Here is a 19,315-nt window from a genome sequence, read left to right as displayed (position 1 = left end):
CTACAGTATGCTTATTGTCTCTGTCCCTCACCTCTTCAGCTGTGTTGTGCTAATCCTATCTCTGTGTTTCTGGGGAATCTCTCAGATGCAGAGGGACCTCGACAGGCTGGACAGATGGGCAGAGTCCAACAGCATGAGATTGAACACATCCAAGTGTCAGGTTCTGCACATTGGCCACAACAACCCCAGGCAGTGCTACAGGCTGGGGACAGAGTGGCTGGAGAGTAGCCAGGTAGAGAGGGACCTGGGGGTGCTGGTTGATGGTAGGCTGAACATGAGCCTGCAGTGTGCCCAGGCAGCCAAGAGGGCCAATGGCATCCTGGCCTGCATCAGGAACAGTGTGGCCAGCAGGAGCAGGGAGGTCATTCTGCCCCTGTACACTGCACTGGTTAGGCCACACCTCGAGTCCTGTGTCCAGTTCTGGGCCCCTCAGTTTAGGAAGGAGGTTGACTTGCTGGAACGAGTCCAGAGAAGGGCAACAAAGTTGGTGAGGGGTTTGGAACACAGCCCTGTGAGGAAAGACTGAGGGAGCTGGGGTTGCTTAGCCTGGAGAAGAAGAGACTCAGGGGTGACCTTATCACTCTCTACAACTACCTGAAGGGAGGTTGTAGACAGGCAGATAATGGTCTCTTCTCCCAGGTAGCCAGCACCAGAACAAGAGGACACAGTCTCAGGCTGCGCCAGGGGAGGTTTAGGTTGGATGTTAGGAAGAAGTTCTATACAGAGGGAGTGATTGCCCATTGGAATGGGCTGCCTGGGGAGGTGGTGGAGTCACCATCACTGGAGGTGTTCAGGAGGAGACTTGATGGGGTGCTTGGTGCCATGGGTTAGTTGTTTGGGTGGGTTGGATTGGTTGATGGGTTGGACACAATGATCTTGAAGGTCTCTTCCAACCTGGTTTGGTTTATTCTAAATAAATGGTTTATTCTACATGTGTTCAGTTGCTCCTTTAAGTCATGAAGATAGTTTCCTGTTCACACAGGTATAAAGAATATGTAGGCTGATGTGCTTTTCTCCTGTCAGCACTGCTTAAATCATGGGACTGAGCATGTTGTATTGTTAATCTCTCCAAGTGCTTAGATAGGGAAGTAGGTTATCTTTGAATCTAGAAAACATCAGGAGTCAGGGGACCAAATGAACTCTAATGACCCACTGGCCTACACTTTGGTTTTCATCAGCGCTGGGCTGGGGCACATGGGCTGGCCAAGGAGCAGAGCTGGGGTGAGATCTGGTCTCTGTGTACCTGGGGGTTAGGGAGGAGAACTAGCATGATGTTACAGGAAATGGATAGAGCAGAGAAATAAACATATTAAGTAAAACATGATCTGTTCTAACTTCAGAAGCCATCTTGGGTCACAGGTGTGTCAGGCTATGGTAGAAGAGGGTGGGAGGGGGCAATCAGGCTGTTCTGGAGCTTTGCTATTGCAGGATGTAACAGAAACCCTGCTGCTGCTTCTGGGAGAGACTTTGTACCCAACAGGAGGGTGATTTCTTCACAGGAGCAATAGGCCAGATTGGCTGGGCAACGTCATTGCCTAACAGCATTTTGCTTGAAGCATTTAGCTTGTTTTTCCTTATTTTTTCCCTGTTTCAAAAATAATGGGGGGTTGGAGGAGGCACCTGGGCAAAGACACCTGCAGAGTGAAGCACACACAAGCAGCCACAGTGTGCATCTGAAACTCAGTAAGTAACCCAAGATCATGTTCTTATCTTGCATCTTTCTTTTTTCCTTCAATATCCTGTTATTAATTAGGGCTGTCGTCAAACATCGCCTGGGCCTCTACTAGAACACCATCTGGATCAGCTAGTTCCACCTAAATAAAGAGAATACAAACCAGTCAGCAGTGTAATTGAAGAAGCTTAAGGTTTTCTAGCTCTTGAGTTACTCCAGCATTGATGGAGCATCTCCTGTGCATCAGGAGTTGAGTTTCTATTGCAGCCTTCCAGTTGCTGGTTTAGAAACCTCACTGCACTTCCCTACTTTATGTTAGTGTTGAACATCATCTCCTAAAAATAGTTCTGTGTGGAGTGGTCTGAGTCTCCTCTAACAAACACATTCTTGTGCAAAACTGGCTCTGATTTGTGGCCTGTTGGCCCTCACCAGTAGTTTAAAGAGGTAATTGCAGTCATCCAAAGGCAATGTAAAAACAGGAGTCTGGAGGTGTGCAACCCACATTCAACTGGGTGCAGGTTCTTGAGAAGGGAGTGCCCAAGCCTTGCCAGAAACTTGTTATCTCACCCTGGCCTGCTTTATGCCCCTGGTGTTTTCGGGGGGGCGGGGGCTCGTGTGTGGTGTTCTCTCAGGCAGAAGATGTCCAGTCTGTTTCTCATTATGCCTTCTGAAGCCTTGGATTCCTTCAATAATTCAAACAGCAAACATCCTGAGTGCACCGTGTTGTGTTTTCCCCTGGCTCTGCAATTATGTTCAAATTCTGCCTTGATGCAGCCCTATCATCTACAAACAATTCCTTCAAAGCTCATAACTGCTTGCTAGTTTTCAGCCATTTTCTGTCCTGTGCTTCCTCACTCTTTGTTCCTTTTGCCTGCTAGTGAAGGCACACGGTGATGCTTCTCCTGTGCCAAAGCTCAGGTCCTCACCATTAGGCTCTTGCTGAAAGCTGGGTGTTTGGTCCATCTCTATCCCTGGCAGCTTCTAATGCTCACCCATCATTTACATTTCTCTAGCAGTTCTTGGTGACAAAAGATTTATGAAAATATGAAGTAATTTTTTTCCTCTGTTACTTCCTTTATGTTCTGAGTAAATCTCTTCCGAGGGAAAGTGCAATGACAGCAGTGAAAGCTGATGCTTTCTTTTTGCTCATGGAGCAGAAGAAATTTGGGTCATAACTAGGTCTTCAGGGAGTTAAATAAACAGCCAAGCATGAACATCCTGCCTCAGTGAAAGGGCAACTCCTCCCAGGCTGCTGGGCTGGCTTGTGGAGGCTGTTCTTGGGTGACATCTGACAGACCTGATGAGGTAAATATTTTCAGCTAAAGAAGTGGTGCTCCTTCCACTCTTCTTGCAAGACAGAGATGATTGTGTTGTGTTTTGTTTTGATTTCCTGGTGAGTACTTAGTGCTTCTGATTCTGCACTGCTGTGGGTGTGCCTAATCCAGGATTAACTGGCTTGTCAAAACATCTGCTCAGAGAGCCCTTACCTACAAAACACAGATTTGAAAGAATAACGGAAGTGAAGATGTTGCAGCTGTCAGTTTTGGTAGGCTGTGTGTGTCCAGTGCCATTTCAGTATTCAGTATTCCTAAGGTTGGAAGAGACCTCAAAGATCATCAAGTCCAACCTCTCACCACAGACTTCATGACTAGAGTAGTGAGGATTTGCATCAGGCTTTCCCTGGAGCAAAGGAAGGTAGGCAGCTTTTCCTGCCGTGGAGCTGTGCTATCCCCTGTGTTACCAGAGTAACACAGCACACTGGTTATCCAGTGTGGTTCCACTCAGCTCTAAGCCAAAAGGACCTTCCCCACCCCTATCCTGCACTGTCCCTCAGAAACGCAAAGCCTTTGTGTTCCATCTGAGCACCACACAGACTGTGGGGATCCAAGCTGAGACTTTTGGCCAGCTGTGTCACTTGGAGTCACATCTGTTCCTCGCTGATCCCCATTCCCAGTCTCTGAGGGCACAGAGCTGGAAACAGGCTCTCCTGCCCTCCAGCTCCTGCACCAAAGTGATGTGTGAGGACCCAGCAGCTGCCAAGCTGATGGCCCAATGTGTCCATGTGAACCACCATGCTTCTCACTAAGTCTTTGGGAGGGGAATGAGGACTGGCTCTTCCTCCACAGCCTGTGTCAGCCTTCAGGAAAAAAGGGAGGGGAGGATTATAGAATCAGCATAGAATGGTTTGGTTTGGAAGGGACCTTAAAAAATATTTAGTTCCAGCCTCCCTGCCTGGGCAGGGACACCTCCTACTGGACCAGGTTGCTCAAGGCATCATCCAGTCTGGCTTTGAACACTTACAGGGTTGGAGCTTCCAGAAGTTCTCTGGGCTACCTGTTCTAGTGCCTCACCACCCTCATGGGGAAGAATTTCTTCCTAATGTCTAATCTAAGGGTGGTAGCCCTCAGACATCCATCTGCTCACCTTGGGCTAAGGTGGGAAGTTACACATATCCTCCTACCCATGGAGTTGCTGGACATGCATAAGCCTTTGCCTCAAGGTGAAGGTAGTAGCTGATGTTAGCACTGCAGCTTCTGGGCTTTTGGTGGGGTCTGGTCAGCTTTAGTAGTTTGGCTTGCTGAGAGCACCTGGTTTTGACGCAAATCCCACTATTGTCTCTGCCTCTATTGTCCCTGTTTCCTTTGTGCTGCCTCAAGTCTCTAAGCAGTTTTGGTGCTTGAGAACTGCATTTTTTCAGATGTGGGTGATTAGGAGGCTCCAGCTGGGGCTGGAAAGGCCATTTGTCCCTAAGGGGCTATTTAGGACACTACTGGCCAAAAGGCTTCAGGCACACACCCCATGAGCTGGGAACACCATAGGGGTAATCTCTTGGAGAGTGAAATGCTGCCTGGAGAGCTGCCCCAAGTGCTGAGGAGTGCACACATCACTAGCAAAACCAAAATGTCCAAGCAGTTATTACCTTTGGGATTGGATACTGGGTAGGAGCAGGAGCCTTGTCTCTGCCAAAGTCAATCAGAATTCCACACTTTGGTATATCTGCTGCCCAGATACCTTCAAATAGCTGTCCCTTATCCAAGTAGAAGAATTTCCCATGGCCATGCTTCTTTCCATCTCTCCAGCCTCCTTCGTATCGATTTTTGTTTGCTGCAAGTAAATGAAATGAACAGACCTTGAAATCCACACCATTTCATTAAGGGGCTACAAACAAAACCAATCAACACAGCAAACCCACAGAGCAGGGAATCATTTCTTTGGTCCCTCTTAGTAACTTCCAGGGGTCTGCAGCATCATGTCATTCTGCTTTTGTGGTGGTGTTTGCTGTGCTGCAGAGGGAGAAAAGGCTGCAGGAGGAGCCTGTGTGTGACCCCATGACACAAGAACTGTGTTCACCTGCTTCATTCTTGTGGTGATGTTAATTTCCTCTGGTATGTGGAGTGAGAGAGCCCGGGGTAAGACTAGTGGCTTAGTCACTCTTCACAACATAAAAAATCACAAGACACAAGTTTTGGATTTGACACTGCAACAAATCATGCAGGATCTCTGGCTTAAAGAGCTTTGCTTGTCTGGGCAAGAAGCAGCAGCACTGATCGTTGTCCAGTCAAAATAATCTTGATTTCAAATAATACTTGTAGTTATGTTTTTCCTGAATGAATTACAGGGCAAGAATTGCTGTGAATGTTTGAACAGCTCAGGCACTCAGTTACAAACTGTTTTTCCAGCTGTACTGCATTTCTTGGCATTTTTCTGCAAGTCAGGAGAGGGTTTTTTCAGCTCTGTGCTGCTCTCCAGGAATCCATCCATCCATAACCAACAGTGAAAGAAGAGCTGCAAGAAGAAGAAAGCAGCTTCATCCAGGGATGCTGGCTGAGAAAGAGCATCCTACCCATCATGGTTTGGGCTGGGATACATCTAAGGCACCCTGTTCTCTCTAGGAGAGTTCTCTGTTGTCTTTTTCTTCACAGATTCTGTGTTCTAAACCAGAAACCACAGGGATTGCTGACCAAGTTACTTAGTGGAAATATCTCTGGGTCTCAGAAGAACTTGTCATTCCTCACAGCAGAAGGTGGCCAAAATGCCAGGTACTGCAGAAGGAGCTGGGGACTGTCAGAATGCTGCAACAAAGGACAGAAAAAACAAAGAGGCTTTGGAGTGTGGCTGCCAGGCTCTTCAGCCTGAAGAGGTTTACAGGTTGGAACCATGGTAGTTATCTTCAGCTTGCATCTGGTGGTGTGCTCACCTGCAACACCGACCTGCCCTGTCCACTGGTGGGAGCAGCTCAGCTTCTGCTCTCCATCTGCCAACATCTTGGAAAACACCAAAATCACAGACCTGGCTGTGATGGAGGGGCCATCAAATGCCCTGGCTGCACCATGGCACCCAGCTGCTCCCATCTGCTCTCCTCTCAGAGCATCTCAGAGGCTGTGCTGCTCACCACAGATCTCTGCAGACATTCAGCAGCCTCTGGGTGGCGAATCCGTGTGGAGCTCCCAGCCAAGCTCACCCTTACCGGGCACACTGCCACTACAAGCAATTTAATCTTGAGCTGCAGCTCATCGTGACCTCCACTGAAGAACTCCTTTTCTTTCACCATCACAAAGCTGCCAGCATGTGGGCATACTTCCAACAACTGAACCGAATACATTAAGCTTGTGGGTATGAAATAATTGCCCTGGCTAATTTTAACCAAAAGGAATCCAGCTCCTGATCAGTTGCCGGCTAGGCTGGAGACAAGAGGGCTCTGAAACAGCAGCCACGGCTCAGCCTGCAGGGGCCGTCAGTTCACAACACCAAGGGGGACTTTGATGGGAGAGAAGAGATCTGTGGAAGGAGATACCCCTGGAAGTGTTGAAGTGGGTTCTGACTTCCTCTGGATGAGCCATTGGTGCAAAGTGACTTTACAGTCAGTAGAGAGAGTGCAGTGATGCATCTGATGTGCCGTGAGGTAGTGTTTGTTCCTCGTGGCTGTTTTGCTTAGCTAATTACTAGCCTTGAGGTCACTCTCAGGCAAAACCAACCAACCAACCCAAAATAACAGATGAATAATATTATGGAGATAATATTTTTTCAAATGGTCCTGGAATGCAGTACCTTGTACTGCAAAGGAAGGGGAGTCTTGGCTTCAGGGGAAAAAGTGTTAAATGCTAGGCAAATTAAGGTGGGGGGGAAATCCATCTTTCTATTTTCGTGGTGAGATTGCCCCCAACATTCCCATGGTGTGTTTGGTGTTATTTCTGGGAAGGGATTGTGTACTGATGAAACCCCTGTGTTCACTCAACGTGAGCCAGCGTCGGAAGAAAGCGAGGGGATCGAGTGAACACAAAAAGGAAACTTGTCTTTTTTTTATCCTGTGATGGAAACTGGACTCCTCTTCGGTATGCAGCAGTTTGAAAGTGTGTCTGGCAAAGTGCCTGGCTTGAAAGGACATTTGCTCTTCCCTGACCCAACAGTTTATTATCTCCAACCCTAACCATCCCCGTCATTTACATGTAAATCACAGCAACAACAAGCTTTCATGCGTGTGGCCTTGAGCAGAACAACACTGACACTCGCATGGCTTGTGCTGCCTCCAGCGCCAAGCAAGGAGGGGAGGGACGAAGCAGGGTATCAGCTACAACCCTGACCCCAAGGCTGATGGACAGCAGAAGCACCTGGAGAGCAGAACCTAAAGCCTAAATACCTTGCGGGGGTAAGGCAGAGGCAGCGTTGGGGGCTGGCTGGTACTTACGCAGCCGCAGCATCCCCTGCCCATGGGGCTGGTCCTGCAGCCACTGTCCGTCGTAGATGGAGCCGTCCTGGTAGTACATCCGGCCCCAGCCGCTGCGCAGCCCCTCGCTCCACTCCCCCTCGTAGCGCTCCCCACGGGGGTACAGCGTCGTCCCGTAGCCCTGGAAGGGGATGCAGAGCTGGCTGGTTAGGAGGCTCTGTTGTGAAAGGGCTTGGTGATGAATCTGGGGACATGATTTTCTTGATGCACCATTGTGGTTACTACTCTCACCCGTGGCTGCTGGCAGTCCAGCTCAGTGGCTGACCTTGTGTTGCAGGAAAGGGGAGGTGGTGGTGTGGGTTTTTTTTATCAAATGTTTTATTCCCACAACAAAACCTTAGTTTTATATCTCAGTGTGTTATTGCTGGTATAACTGCAGCTAATATTTAGTCAAAAGTGAGTTTTACTAGAATACAACACTGCCTGGGGATAGGCAGCATTAAAAAGAGCTGTCTCTCAGTGTGGGGATTTTATGCCTTTCAACCCTGCTGATGTTTTGTAGAGCCCAGTGTGTCCAGGCTGGGCATCATCTTCTGCCCTGGGGCAGACTGAAGGTCTCTAAGTGATGCTAACCATCGAAGAGGTAACGTCCTAAACAGCCCATTGTGTTGCCTCTTTCCACCTTCTCAAGGAGCTAAAGGCACTCCTGAAGGCTGCCTGAAGTGTGACCAGCGGGCACAGGTAGCAATGCCACATGCACTTTCCTGCAGCTGGACGCTGGGCCAGGATCCCTGGGACAGCAGGTATCACCTTGGCAGTGCAGGAGAACTCACATGTTGAACTGTCTCTGCTTTTTGCTGTTCTTCTTTAGATTTGATGCCACTGGTGGTCTGGTTGGTGAATTTCTGAATGTAGACCACCAGGGATGTGCAAGTCAAGGACCCCCGGAAGTGTTTGTCTTACATGTGTGTTTTCCATTAAGAGAAGTCCAGAGGTAGGTACCCTGTATACTGGGAAGTGATACCAGTAGTAAATATTTACATATTACTAGAGAGTTTTGCAATGTAATGCATGCAGCAGTAAGTTTTCTCTGGACAAAAATGTAACACCAGTTCTGGAAAGAACTGATTTTTCTGAGCATTAGTTTTATTAAACTGCATGGACATAAAGGGTAGGCTTTTGTAGGAGAACAAAACCACCCTAGTGATATTTAGATGTCATTATAAACCTTTCACCAAAGCTCAATCACCCAAAATACATCCTCCAAGAGACTGGAGCCACAGAGCAGCATGCCAGTCAGGAGCACAAGAGGCTATTAATTCAATTTAAGAGCAGACACAAAGGCGAGCACAAGGTTTCCACTGGCACATCAGAAAAGGTTCCTATAAGGGCTGCATAAGATTGCACATAAGAGTGCAGCCATTTTTACCAGATGACTTCCTCTTTATGTTCCTTTGAGAAAACCCAGTGATTTATGTGACAGGCTTAATTTCCAAAAGAAGGGATGCTATTTTTATAATATGCTGTAAATCTCCCAGAAGCAGCTACATTTTTTCTGCACTGCTTGTAACACAGATTCCTGCAACTGCTCCAAGGATGAGAGGGATGAAAGGGATGAATGGGGAGGATTAAGGGGTGGGATATGAAACCTCTCATCTGGCTTGGCAGAGTTGCAGGTGAGTCAAGTCAGCGATCAGTTCCCTGCAGCAGCTGGTGAGAGGTCAGGACTTAGCCCAGTCACCAGTGGATGGGTGGGATAGGTCGGTCTTTACTGAGGAGAGTGTGGGTGAGGGGGTGTTCCCAGCCCTGCTTGGCTTTTTAGGAATGATGGATTTTTATTCCCAAAGGTTCCTGGGCTTTTTGCAGGTTCCAATTAAGATTTAAAATGGTCCCAAGACTGGAGAAACATCTGTTCCTGTAGCTTTGGCCCAGAGTCACACTGCTGCTTCCCTATGCCCAGTTATGGGACGCAGTGCAGCTCCTGCAGCATCTGACATGAAGTGAGTAGCACTGAGAGCAGAGAGGTTGGGGAGAGCAGGGGGAGAGGGCTTAAACACCAGAGCTTTTGCTTTTGTTTTCTTGAACCACCTATTTGTTTTCCCAGGCTCCTGCAATTCAGACTCGGCAGTGGAAAGCTCAGTGTTTTATGGGAACTTTTTGCACATGTCACCCAACTCCTCCCTGTGTTTTGGGGCATGGTTTCCTCGCTGCCAGGAGGGGCAGTGCATCACTTACGCACTTTTGGTCGTTCTTCCACCAGCCTGTGTACACCTTCTTGTATTCCTTGGCTACAGGGTCAAAAATGCTGTATGAGCCATAACCATCCCGCTTCCCAAACTTCCAGTCACCACTATAAATAGCTCTGGAGCATTTCCATAACTGGGTGCCTTTACCTGTTTAACAAACAGAAGGAATTACAGGGAGAACATTGGGGGTTTTAGGAAAAGGGTTTTCAGGGCTCCATCCAAGGTGAGGCAATGCTCCCTGCACCAAGGCAGGGTTCTGTCTGGGATTTTGTTCAGCTTTTTTAATGCATTGTTAATCTTGATTAGGTGTTTCCTGTGTGGGCTTTGCTTGAATGCACTTAAATATTTCCAGAGTTCAGTTTACTGCTTTTAAACAACCCTATCCTGCTCTGGCTGCTCAGGGCTCTGGCAGGGTCTCCTTCCCCTGCTCTGTCTCCTTCAGCACCTGGCACAGCTTGAGAATAAAAGAATATTCCTGAAGCCAAGTCAGAGGCTGAGGGAGCCGCAGGGCCTGTGCAGCCAGGGCACACCCCGATGAGTGGAGCTGACTGCAGTTTGCTGTGTTTGCAGGGGATTTTAAACATCTGTAATCCATGTATTTCTGATAACTGCCCTTGACAGCATGCAAAAGCTCCTCAAAAATTACCTGTCAGAAATGTTTGAGCACATTTTTGCATTATATGTATCAAAGACATATCTATATGTATAGTCATACAGGAATGAATGCACATAGAACTGCTGACTGCTCCCTGCCCCTAGGAACTTTTGTGGAGACAGCTAAATTGGTACTTTTTCTTTGAATGACCTCTTACCATGTTTCAAATTGTCCAGCCATTCTCCAGTGTACTGATCCCCATTTACAGCATAGACTGTGTGTCTTAATCCACATTTCTGTGCTTTCCTGTCCCATTCATGCCAAAGAGGCTCTGTAGCCCTGGGGTATTTTACAACGGGCATATTGTTCCTGGCTGCAGAGGAAAACAAACGATTGTCAGCAATAAACTAGAGAGAAATTACTAAGGCAGGTACTGGCAGAGCAGTCTGCTTGTGAACTGTGTTTTAATATACAACTGAGAACTGATGGCTGGTTTCAGAGGGGGAAAATAGAGATATAAGAAACAAGGTATCTAAAAACACTCTAGTCCAAACCAGCACTACCTGAGAACAGGCTCCCAGCAGAGTCTGGCCCTTAAGAAAATGTTAAATAAGTCTCAGCAGGTTGGGTCTGTGGTGGTCATCAGTCTCTGCACCTGGCAGAGGTCCTGGGGAGCAGAGCAAAAGGCAGCCCCTTTTCAGTGCAGCCAAAACCCTGCTGGGCTCCTTCCCAAGGCCACTCCACCACCAGCCCTGTGCAAGGCAGGAGCAGTCATTTAAGCAAACTAGAAAATTTGTTTTCTAGGAAGTATCTCAGGAGATTGGAAAACATTCACAAGACAGAGTGAGTCAGAGAGTTGGCTAGCATCCTTGGGGTGCACCAGGAGTTGGGACACTTCATACACCCAGAAGTAGCACTTCTTATGCCCTTTTACACCAGTCCTGCAGGTGTCTGGTTAAAAGGGGCCCAAACCACAATATTTCTATCTCCCAGGAGGCTGCAGACTCAACCAGGCCAAGTGCTAGTCAGTCAAGCAGGCCTCCAAGGAGGTTATGTTGGTTTTAAAGCAAGAAAAGCAGACAGAGGATGATAGGTATAGTGGTGGTGGTGGGTAATTGGAGTATCAGATGGATGGAAGGAAAGGATCAGTGCAGGGGAAGAGGAGGGAGAAGATATTTTGACCCATCATTACAGAGAGGACAACGTCAGGAAGTGGCACGGTGGTGATCTCCGGGCATTGCTGGTAGAACAGCTGTTCAGCACAGCGGGAACGCTGCCACGGGCTAGGAGGCGAGAGGAGGCTTATAGGAAGCCACTCTCGTAAACCATAAATAAACACCCAAAGGCGGCTGTAGAAACAAAAATCAACTGTCTCTGAATGCTGTCGACACCCAGAGCTTGGCTGGAGCTCGGCAGGGTGGGATACTCTCTGATTTCGTCTCCTGGGCTCCCCCTTCTGTCTTGATCTGCTTGGCCGAGCCATATGGAGTAATTTTGCAGCATCTCTGCCTGATCAGCAGGGCAGAGATCCCGTTCCTGCTGTGCTGCGGGTGCTGGGAAGCTGGAGCGGGAGAAAGCATGGAGCTTGTGAGGAGGAGGAAAAGGAACAGGTTTGGGGGCCTTCGAAGGGAATAAAAGCTGGAGAGTTCATCCTCAAGTCTTCACATAGTTGTGGGAAATGGTCATTTGACAGCTCTTTGGAGGGATATCATCACTTACAAAAGAACTACTGTGTCCGTGTGGAGCCTTCCTCCCTAAAAACACAGTATGTCCAACGTGGCTCCTTACCGTGGGGTCCTAGCAAGTGCAGGCAGGGCTGAGGGACCTGCCTGAGCACTGCATTGTGAGCTCAGACCTGGGGAGGTTCCTGCCAGGCTATGGTGTAGGAAAGGGGCTGAAGAGGGGGTTCTGAGCTGGTTGCTCCCCCTGTCAGCTGTTGAACACAGGTGTCTCCTCCACTGACCTCAAGGAGAGGAGGGAAAGTAAAGACCACTATGTTACCAACCCTCAGAGCAGCTGGTTTGGGGACGGAGTAGTCTGTGAGTGCAGAGGATGTTTTGGCAGCTGAATACCACCTACCTGTTTTGGGGATGCTGAGGGCAAGATCTGCTCCTCAGTGTGATGGAGTCACAGCCCACCAGAGGAGCTAGTTTTTCTGCAATGAAAACACAGGATATAACATAGCTGCGAAGTTCTTCCCTCACCTTTGGGTGCCACAGCCACCAAAGAGCAGAATCTTGCCATTATTTGCCAAGGGCTGGGGTCTTGCAGGACACAAAGCTGCATGTTGCCAACTCATGCCTATCTTCCCTGTGCTTTGAGAGCAGAAAAGCTGAGCTACAGCTACATGCACCCACCCTGACACTGGGCCACAGATGGGAACTTCACCACTCCATTACTGCTATCTGACCACTTCTTTAGCTCAAATCTTAAGATTAGAAAACCCAGGAAGGATTCCCAGCTTCAGGGGCAGCCCCAACACCCCACCATCTCCTTGCCATGCCCTCTGAGGTACAGATCACCCAGCATGACACAGGCTGGTGGGAGCCATCTTAGCTTGCTGAGACCACTCCAAATTTATGACAGTGATTCCAGGTTTGTGTAACTGCTCATGTAGTTGGTATTTATGTTTTTAGCCACCCACAGCTACCTACTACAAGGGCAGGAGGAGGCTGGCAGCAAAAGGCAGGTGGTGCAGAGCCTGGCAACAGCAGCTGCAGCTCTCAGTGCTGACGACTAGAGGCTGCTGCTCCCATGCCTGTTAGTGGCTGCTTTGCTGGGGGATAAGGTCTTTGGAGTCCCAGAGTGTCCAGACACTGCTCCATGCTCTCCCCTTGAACTTTTGTCAGGTCTCTGTTAAAAAGACGTTTTAGTTTGCATGACCTTCCTGGTTCTCCACAGAACTGGAGACCAATGCAATTTAGTTACAACTATCCTCTTTTTTTTTTTTTTTTAGTATTGCATCTTAACTTAATGAAGAGCAAGGAGAAAAATCCACCCAGCTGCAGAGAAGAGGCTGCTGGCTGTCCCTGGCAGCATCCTGCCTCTCATCACACCGCAACCCCTTGTGACCTCCACACTGGCTCTGCCTGCACATCCAACTGACCATCACCCAGACCCATGCCCTGGATGAATTACCCCTTGCATTTACCTCTGCCCCACGGCACTGCCTCGCACCAGGGTCTCTTGTTGGCACCTTTCAGCACAGCTAAGCCATCCCCAGCCTTCTTTGTCCCCATGGCAGCATCTCCTCGCAGGATGCTCCTTTTGCTGCTCCTCCCCAAAAAGAGCTGGGTGCCAGAGCAGTGATGGGAGGGGACAATGTGGAAAGCTCCTGTGCTCAGTTTGCAAAATACTCTCAAGTTTGTCCCCAGAACATGCTCTCCCCAGAACCACCCCACGGACACCAACCTGCGCTCGGCTGGGTGCTGCCGGCTGCCTTGGCAGCGTCGTCATAGCAACTCAACCAAACTCCTGCGCACAGGGTGATGGGAGCGTGGCTGGGGGAGCTGCTGGAGAGGCTGCGGGATGGAGCAGCTGCAGGTTCCTCTGTGGAGGGATGGAGCTGGAGCCAGGTTCCCCTGTGGAGCTGCCGAGCACACACCACACTCCCAAATTACATGTCTTTGCGTCAGGGATTATCCTGCAGAACATAAAATGCTGACAAGCAGTGTGTGTTTCACCTCTGCTTGTTGTTTTATAGGTGCAGCAGCTGGAAATTAAAGCACTGATTACAGTCCTGATGGGCAACAAATAAATCAGCTTTGTGAATGTTGGAAGAAAAAGGAGAAAGTCCCTGAAAATGCACATCAAAAGTCTTAAGAGAGAAATCTGAATAAACCTGACACTAATTCCCTCATCCATTACACTCCTTCTGCAGCCTCAGCAAGCAGAAATTGCCATTATAGCCTTGTGGGTGTCTGTAATAATCTTCCCTAATGGGTACTTAACTGTGCATGATTCAAGTATAAAATGCAAGTTCTTGTCTCACTCCTGTGAGCCAAACATATTTGGTTACTCTCATCCTGTTACCACATTTCTAGTGCTCTACATTGCAGGCTGGGTGGTAACAATTATGAGGTAAGTGGGTAATCTTGGGGTGAAATAAAGCACTTGCCTCTGTGGAGGTGAGATACAGCTTGGTCTTCCCTGATGCACCAGAAAATTCTTTTGATTCACTGAACTCAAATTTTATTTAAAACCTGTGATTCCACTGCAGGAGAAGGAAACTCATCAGTAAGTAAGAAGTATGGAGACATTTTGTAAAGGATGTCAGCTATATAGAAAATATAATTCAGCCCAAGGGGGAGGGATAAACCTGAACTGACCCAGAAATACCTAACAAAATCCTTTTCCTCTCCCAAGAGCAGTCATTTCAAGGCAGAACACTGAGGTCGCTATGAAAAACAGGCTCAAAATCCAGAATATGATGGGCTAGGAGAACTTGGCTTTTCCCAGATGCAGTTCCCCTTGTTTTGGACCTTCCTGCCAAACTTTGGCCTCAGATCTGCTTCTTGGCTCTTTAGAAGTGTCTTTCACAGATACTGGTTGTTACCACTGCTGCTGCCAAAGCCTCCTCCACAGAGAGTGATGGGGCTTCAGCTCTGCTGCTGTTGGTGCCATTGATGCTTTAGTCATCTGGCACTTGGTGAAACTGCACATTTATGCAGGATGAAAAGAAGCTCTTAAATCCTTGGTGTCAGCTGTGTTGTAACTCAGCCCATTACACTGCCAATATAATTCACTGCAATGCACTTTCAGCTCTGCACTTCCTTCCAGTTGGGATGCACTGAAGAGCAAACCAAGTGAGGGGAGGATGTGTGGGGAAACACGCACAGAAACACACCATTTGTGAAGCAAGGTCTATGACATATTTTGTACCTTATTTTTTTCCATTTTAAAGAGTATTTTTTGTTTGTTTTGTTTTAATTAAATAAACCCAAAGGACCTCAGTGCTTCACACTGAAACCAATCATTTCCATTTCACAGTGGGAGAAGACAGCTGCTCCAAGCTGAGTTTGCTCACATGAAGCTTGGGGAATCACCCAAGTAGAGTGCCCAAACCAACTGAAAACTGTCAGAATCAATAATTTAAGTTTATTCTGGGAACTTTGTAGAACAAATAGAGGGAAAAAAAAACCATTTAGAGAAACATATGTTGGAATCCTTTAAAGGTGAAGAATGTGACAACAACAACATACTGTGGAAGTAGGATGCTCAGATGTGTGGTTTATTGCTGCTATATTCAAAAGAAAAGGAAGGTGGGAGGGTCTTGGACTCCAACCAAGCTGTGTGGGGTTTAGCTGGATGAGCACAGAGTGGCTGCAGTACTGAAGAGGCTTCCTCACTGCTTTGGTTTTAAGAATTATTATTAGCAGGATTTAGGAGGGCTTGAAGTGAAAGGTTTGAGATGTAAACTTCACTGTGGGAAAGCATTTCTTAAAACTCTAACCTCCTTTTTGCTGGGAGCAGCTCTCCCAAGCTAAAAAAAACTCAAAACCATGTTGCTTTTCCATCAAACAAGTTTAAAGTAAGAACCTTAGGTTATTTGAAATATTCAAGCGTTTACACAGTCCTGTAAAGTGAAAAGCTAAAGTCCTTGAAGCTGACAAGATTTTATCTCCTCTTTTGCTGCAGATTTACAGCTAATTGACATAGAATCATAGAATCATTAAGGTTGGAAAAGATCTCTAAGATCATCACTTTGATCACTTCAGGGATCTTTTGATCACTTCAGGGATCTGCTGGCCAAAGTATCGTGGGACAAAGTAACGACTGGCTTAAGAGCAGTCCTGAAGGAAAGGACCTTGGGGTGCTGGTGGATGAGAAGCTCAACATGAGCCACCAGTGTGCACTTGCAGCCCAGAAAGCCAATCACATCCCGGGCTGCATCAAAAGAAAGAGAAGCATAGCCAGCAGGTTGAGGGAGGTGATTCTCCCCTTCTACTCCACTCTGGTGAGACCCCACCTGGAGTACTGTGTCTGGTTCTGGAGCCCCTATTACAGGAAGGATCTGAAGGTGCTGGAATGTGTCCAGAGAAGGTCCATGAGGATGATTAGAGGGCTGGAACACCACTCCTGTGAGGACAGACTGAGGGAGTTTGCGCTATCCAGTCTGGAGAAGAGAAGGCTCCGAGGAGACCTAATTATGGCCTTCAAGTATCTGAAGGGGGCCCACAAGAAAGATGGGGAAGGACTTTTTAGGCTGTCAGGTAGTGATAGGACTGGGGGGAATGGAAAAAATGTAGAAATAGGTAGATTCAGATTGCATGTTAGGAAGAAGTTCTTCACCATGAGACAGTGGTGAGACACTGGAACAGGTTGCCCAGGGAAGTGGTCAAGCTCCTTCGCTGGAGGTTTTTAAGACCAAGCTGGATGTGGCTCTGGGCAACCTGATCTAGTATGAGGGGTCTCTGGCCATGGCAGGGGGGTTGGAACTAGATGATCCTTGAGGTGCCTTCCAACCCTAATAATTCTATGATTCTATGATCAAGTCCAACCTTCTACCCACCACCTTCACGACTACTTCTGTTGTCTCAACTGCCTGCAAAAAGACTGTTCAAAGGTAGAGTTATGATGTTAATTAGGGAAGCTACCCAAAGCTGAGCATTATTTATTGCACAACTGTGAAGTGCTTTGCAGGACTCTCAATATTATTTTAAAACACACAGATCAGAGCACGAAGAGGGAGGCAGATAAATTTGGTCATACTTGAGCTAATGCCTCATTTCAAGACCTTAATTGAAGAATAAATCTAGATCAGAAGATGAAGCAGCAGCTCTAAATTCCATCTGAAACATGTGCCAAGCATTTTATTTATCATGCCCTATTGTCACCTAATGTTAGAATAGGGACTCAGATAATGTTGTCCTTTCCTATCTGCACTGTGCTGTAAAGAATTTGTATTTCTAGGACAGAGGCAAAGCATTCAAGGAAACAGCCTTGATTATCCTAAAAGAAAAGAATGAATAGCATCTGGTTCAGAAATAGTCTGGAGAGTGAAGGAAAGGAGCTCACACCTGACTGCATGTATGCAACCACATGTACTTGATCCCAGTTTAACACCAGTAAGAACAAAGTCACAATGTTGCTGTGATTCTTCACGTGCTTTATTGAGTCAGTTTCTTTGATATGTTTCCTGGCAGTGAAGGGTTGATGAGTTGGGGATTAATTAAGGCAAAGGCAAATCAGAGATTTCATATTTGCAGATTTGCTGTACAAAGGCTTTTGAAGATCTCTGACAGGAAGAAGCAGCCAGTCGAAAGCTGTGAGGTTAGATCTGTGAGGCACCTTGGTGGCTTTGGAATATGCCTTAGTGGCTGTGGAAGGAAAAACTGCAAAAAACCTGAAAACTGAAAGAAGTTAATAGCTAATAGTGTATACTGCACTGGTTAGGCCACACCTCCAGTACTGTGTCCAGTTCTGGGCCCCTCAGTTTAGGAAGGAGGTTGACTTGCTGGAACAAGTCCAGAGAAGAGCAACAAAGTTAGTGAGGGGCTTGGAACACAAGCCCTATGAGGAAAGACTGAGGGAGCTGCGGTTGCTCAGCCTGGAGAAGAGGAGACTCAGGGGTGACCTTATCACTCTCTACAACTACCTGAAGGGAGGTTGTAGACAGGCAGATGATGGTCTCTTCTCCCAGGCAGCCAGTACCAGAACAAGAGGATACAGTCTCAGGCTGCGCCAGGGGAGGTTTAGGTTGGATGTTAGGAAGAAGTTCTATACAGAAAGAGTGATTGCCCATTGGAATGGACTGCCTGGGGAGGTGGTGGAGTCGCCGTCATTGGAGATGTTCAGGAAGAGACTTGATGGGGTGCTTGGTGCCATGGGTTAGCTGTTTGGGTGGGTTGGATTGGTTGATGGGTTGGACGCGATGATCTTGAAGGTCTCTTCCAACCTGGTTTGGTTTATTCTAAAATAAAGGTTTATTTATTCTAAATAAAATGAATGCTGAGAATGTGGCTATGGAAATTTCAGTCACTCAGGACCACAGAGTGTGATGTATGTGGTTTTGTTTGTTTTAATTCTATGACTCCTAACTCCGAAATTAGAGGCCTTTTAAAGCTGACACATCTAACTAATATCTGCTGTTTCCATCCTTAGCTGATAAAATTCTATACACTATAATAATCAAACTCTCTAGATCTAGTTTAAAAAACCCCAACATATATATATATATATATATATATATATATATATATAATTCACCATTTTCTTATCTTACTTTGGCTTTATTCACAAAGATGTGATTGAAATAATGTGATTATACAAACAGCTTTAAACTCCCAGGAGGTGGAAGGAGATTACAGGTAATTCTGCAATCTTTTGTAACTGCACAATATTAAATACTGCTGGAGCCAGCTGCACAGCCAGCTGTGCTGCACTCCTGTTATTTGCATTTAATGAAATTCTTTTGTGTTTTCTGTTTTACACATAATACTGATCTCTTGGGTGAATATTAATCAGCATGTCTTAGTTAAAAGACCTTGGGGAAAAAAAAAATCGTTTGAGGTTATAATTATACACAGCTTCACTATGCTGTGAGGAACAAGAATTGTTCCTTGTCAGGAGGGGTAGGGAAGAGGCAGGAAAGTTTTGAATAAAGGTCTGTTGATCCCTTGGTGTGAGGCTGTTCCAGGAGAGCTCTGGCTCTAAGTGGGAAATGGACATTTCCTGCCTTTGTATGCATAGAAACACAGGCCACAGCCCTAAGAAAGGTGCCAGCAGGCTGCAGAAGTGATCCTCAGGAGTGAAACAGAGGGTTTTAAAGGTTATTTACAATTTACAGTGTATTCTGACCATTTTTCCTAGCAGCATAGACCGGTCTGTTTGCTTTAGCCACATGCAAAACACTGGATGCTCAAAACCGCAACTGAGGGCAGCTGCTTCCTCACTCTTTGATCAACCCAACCGCTTCCAAGCTCACCAAGCACCTTGCAGCCCACCAAGCATGCTGACATCCTCCACTCTGGATTCACCCAGGGCTGCAGGAGCATATCAGCACCCCAGCCTCCCCTAAGCTGGAAGGGGTAAGATGAAACTGCTTATTACATCAGACTAAACCGAGTGCTCAGTTCAGAGTGTGATGTAATGAGCAGAGCAAGCCCTGAAAAAATGGAGTGACATTTTAGGAGTGG

At 47.2% G+C, this 19,315-nt stretch overlaps 1 protein-coding gene across 3 annotated transcripts; it reads right to left on the bottom strand.

Annotated features, from left to right (window-relative positions):
• Nucleotides 1-637: 637 nt before the first annotated feature.
• MORN3 (MORN repeat containing 3) lies at nt 638-13,619 on the bottom strand. 3 transcript variants are annotated; one of them, XM_068163466.1, is made up of 7 exons: nt 13,590-13,619; nt 12,258-12,333; nt 10,396-10,551; nt 9,573-9,730; nt 7,359-7,518; nt 4,593-4,777; nt 638-1,814 (listed from the first exon to the last, which is right to left on the bottom strand). In XM_068163466.1, exons 3-7 carry the CDS (start codon nt 10,538-10,540, stop codon nt 1,746-1,748), a joined length of 717 nt encoding a protein of 238 aa, XP_068019567.1. In that variant the 5' UTR covers nt 10,541-10,551; nt 12,258-12,333; nt 13,590-13,619; the 3' UTR covers nt 638-1,745. The 3 variants fall into 3 exon arrangements, with proteins under 3 accessions (XP_068019567.1, XP_068019569.1, XP_068019568.1); XM_068163468.1 differs by having other exon boundaries at nt 4,685-4,777; nt 9,577-9,730; XM_068163467.1 differs by lacking the exon at nt 13,590-13,619 and adding an exon at nt 13,330-13,571.
• Nucleotides 13,620-19,315: the final 5,696 nt, after the last annotated feature.

Source organism: Melanerpes formicivorus, unplaced genomic scaffold (assembly GCF_026170545.1).
Source record: "Melanerpes formicivorus ecotype bairdi unplaced genomic scaffold, bMelFor1.0.p_v2 SCAF_72, whole genome shotgun sequence".
NCBI classification, from domain to species: domain Eukaryota; kingdom Metazoa; phylum Chordata; class Aves; order Piciformes; family Picidae; genus Melanerpes; species Melanerpes formicivorus.
The sequence above is the reverse complement of the archived record's forward strand: the minus strand, read 5'-3'. Positions and strand labels throughout refer to the sequence as shown.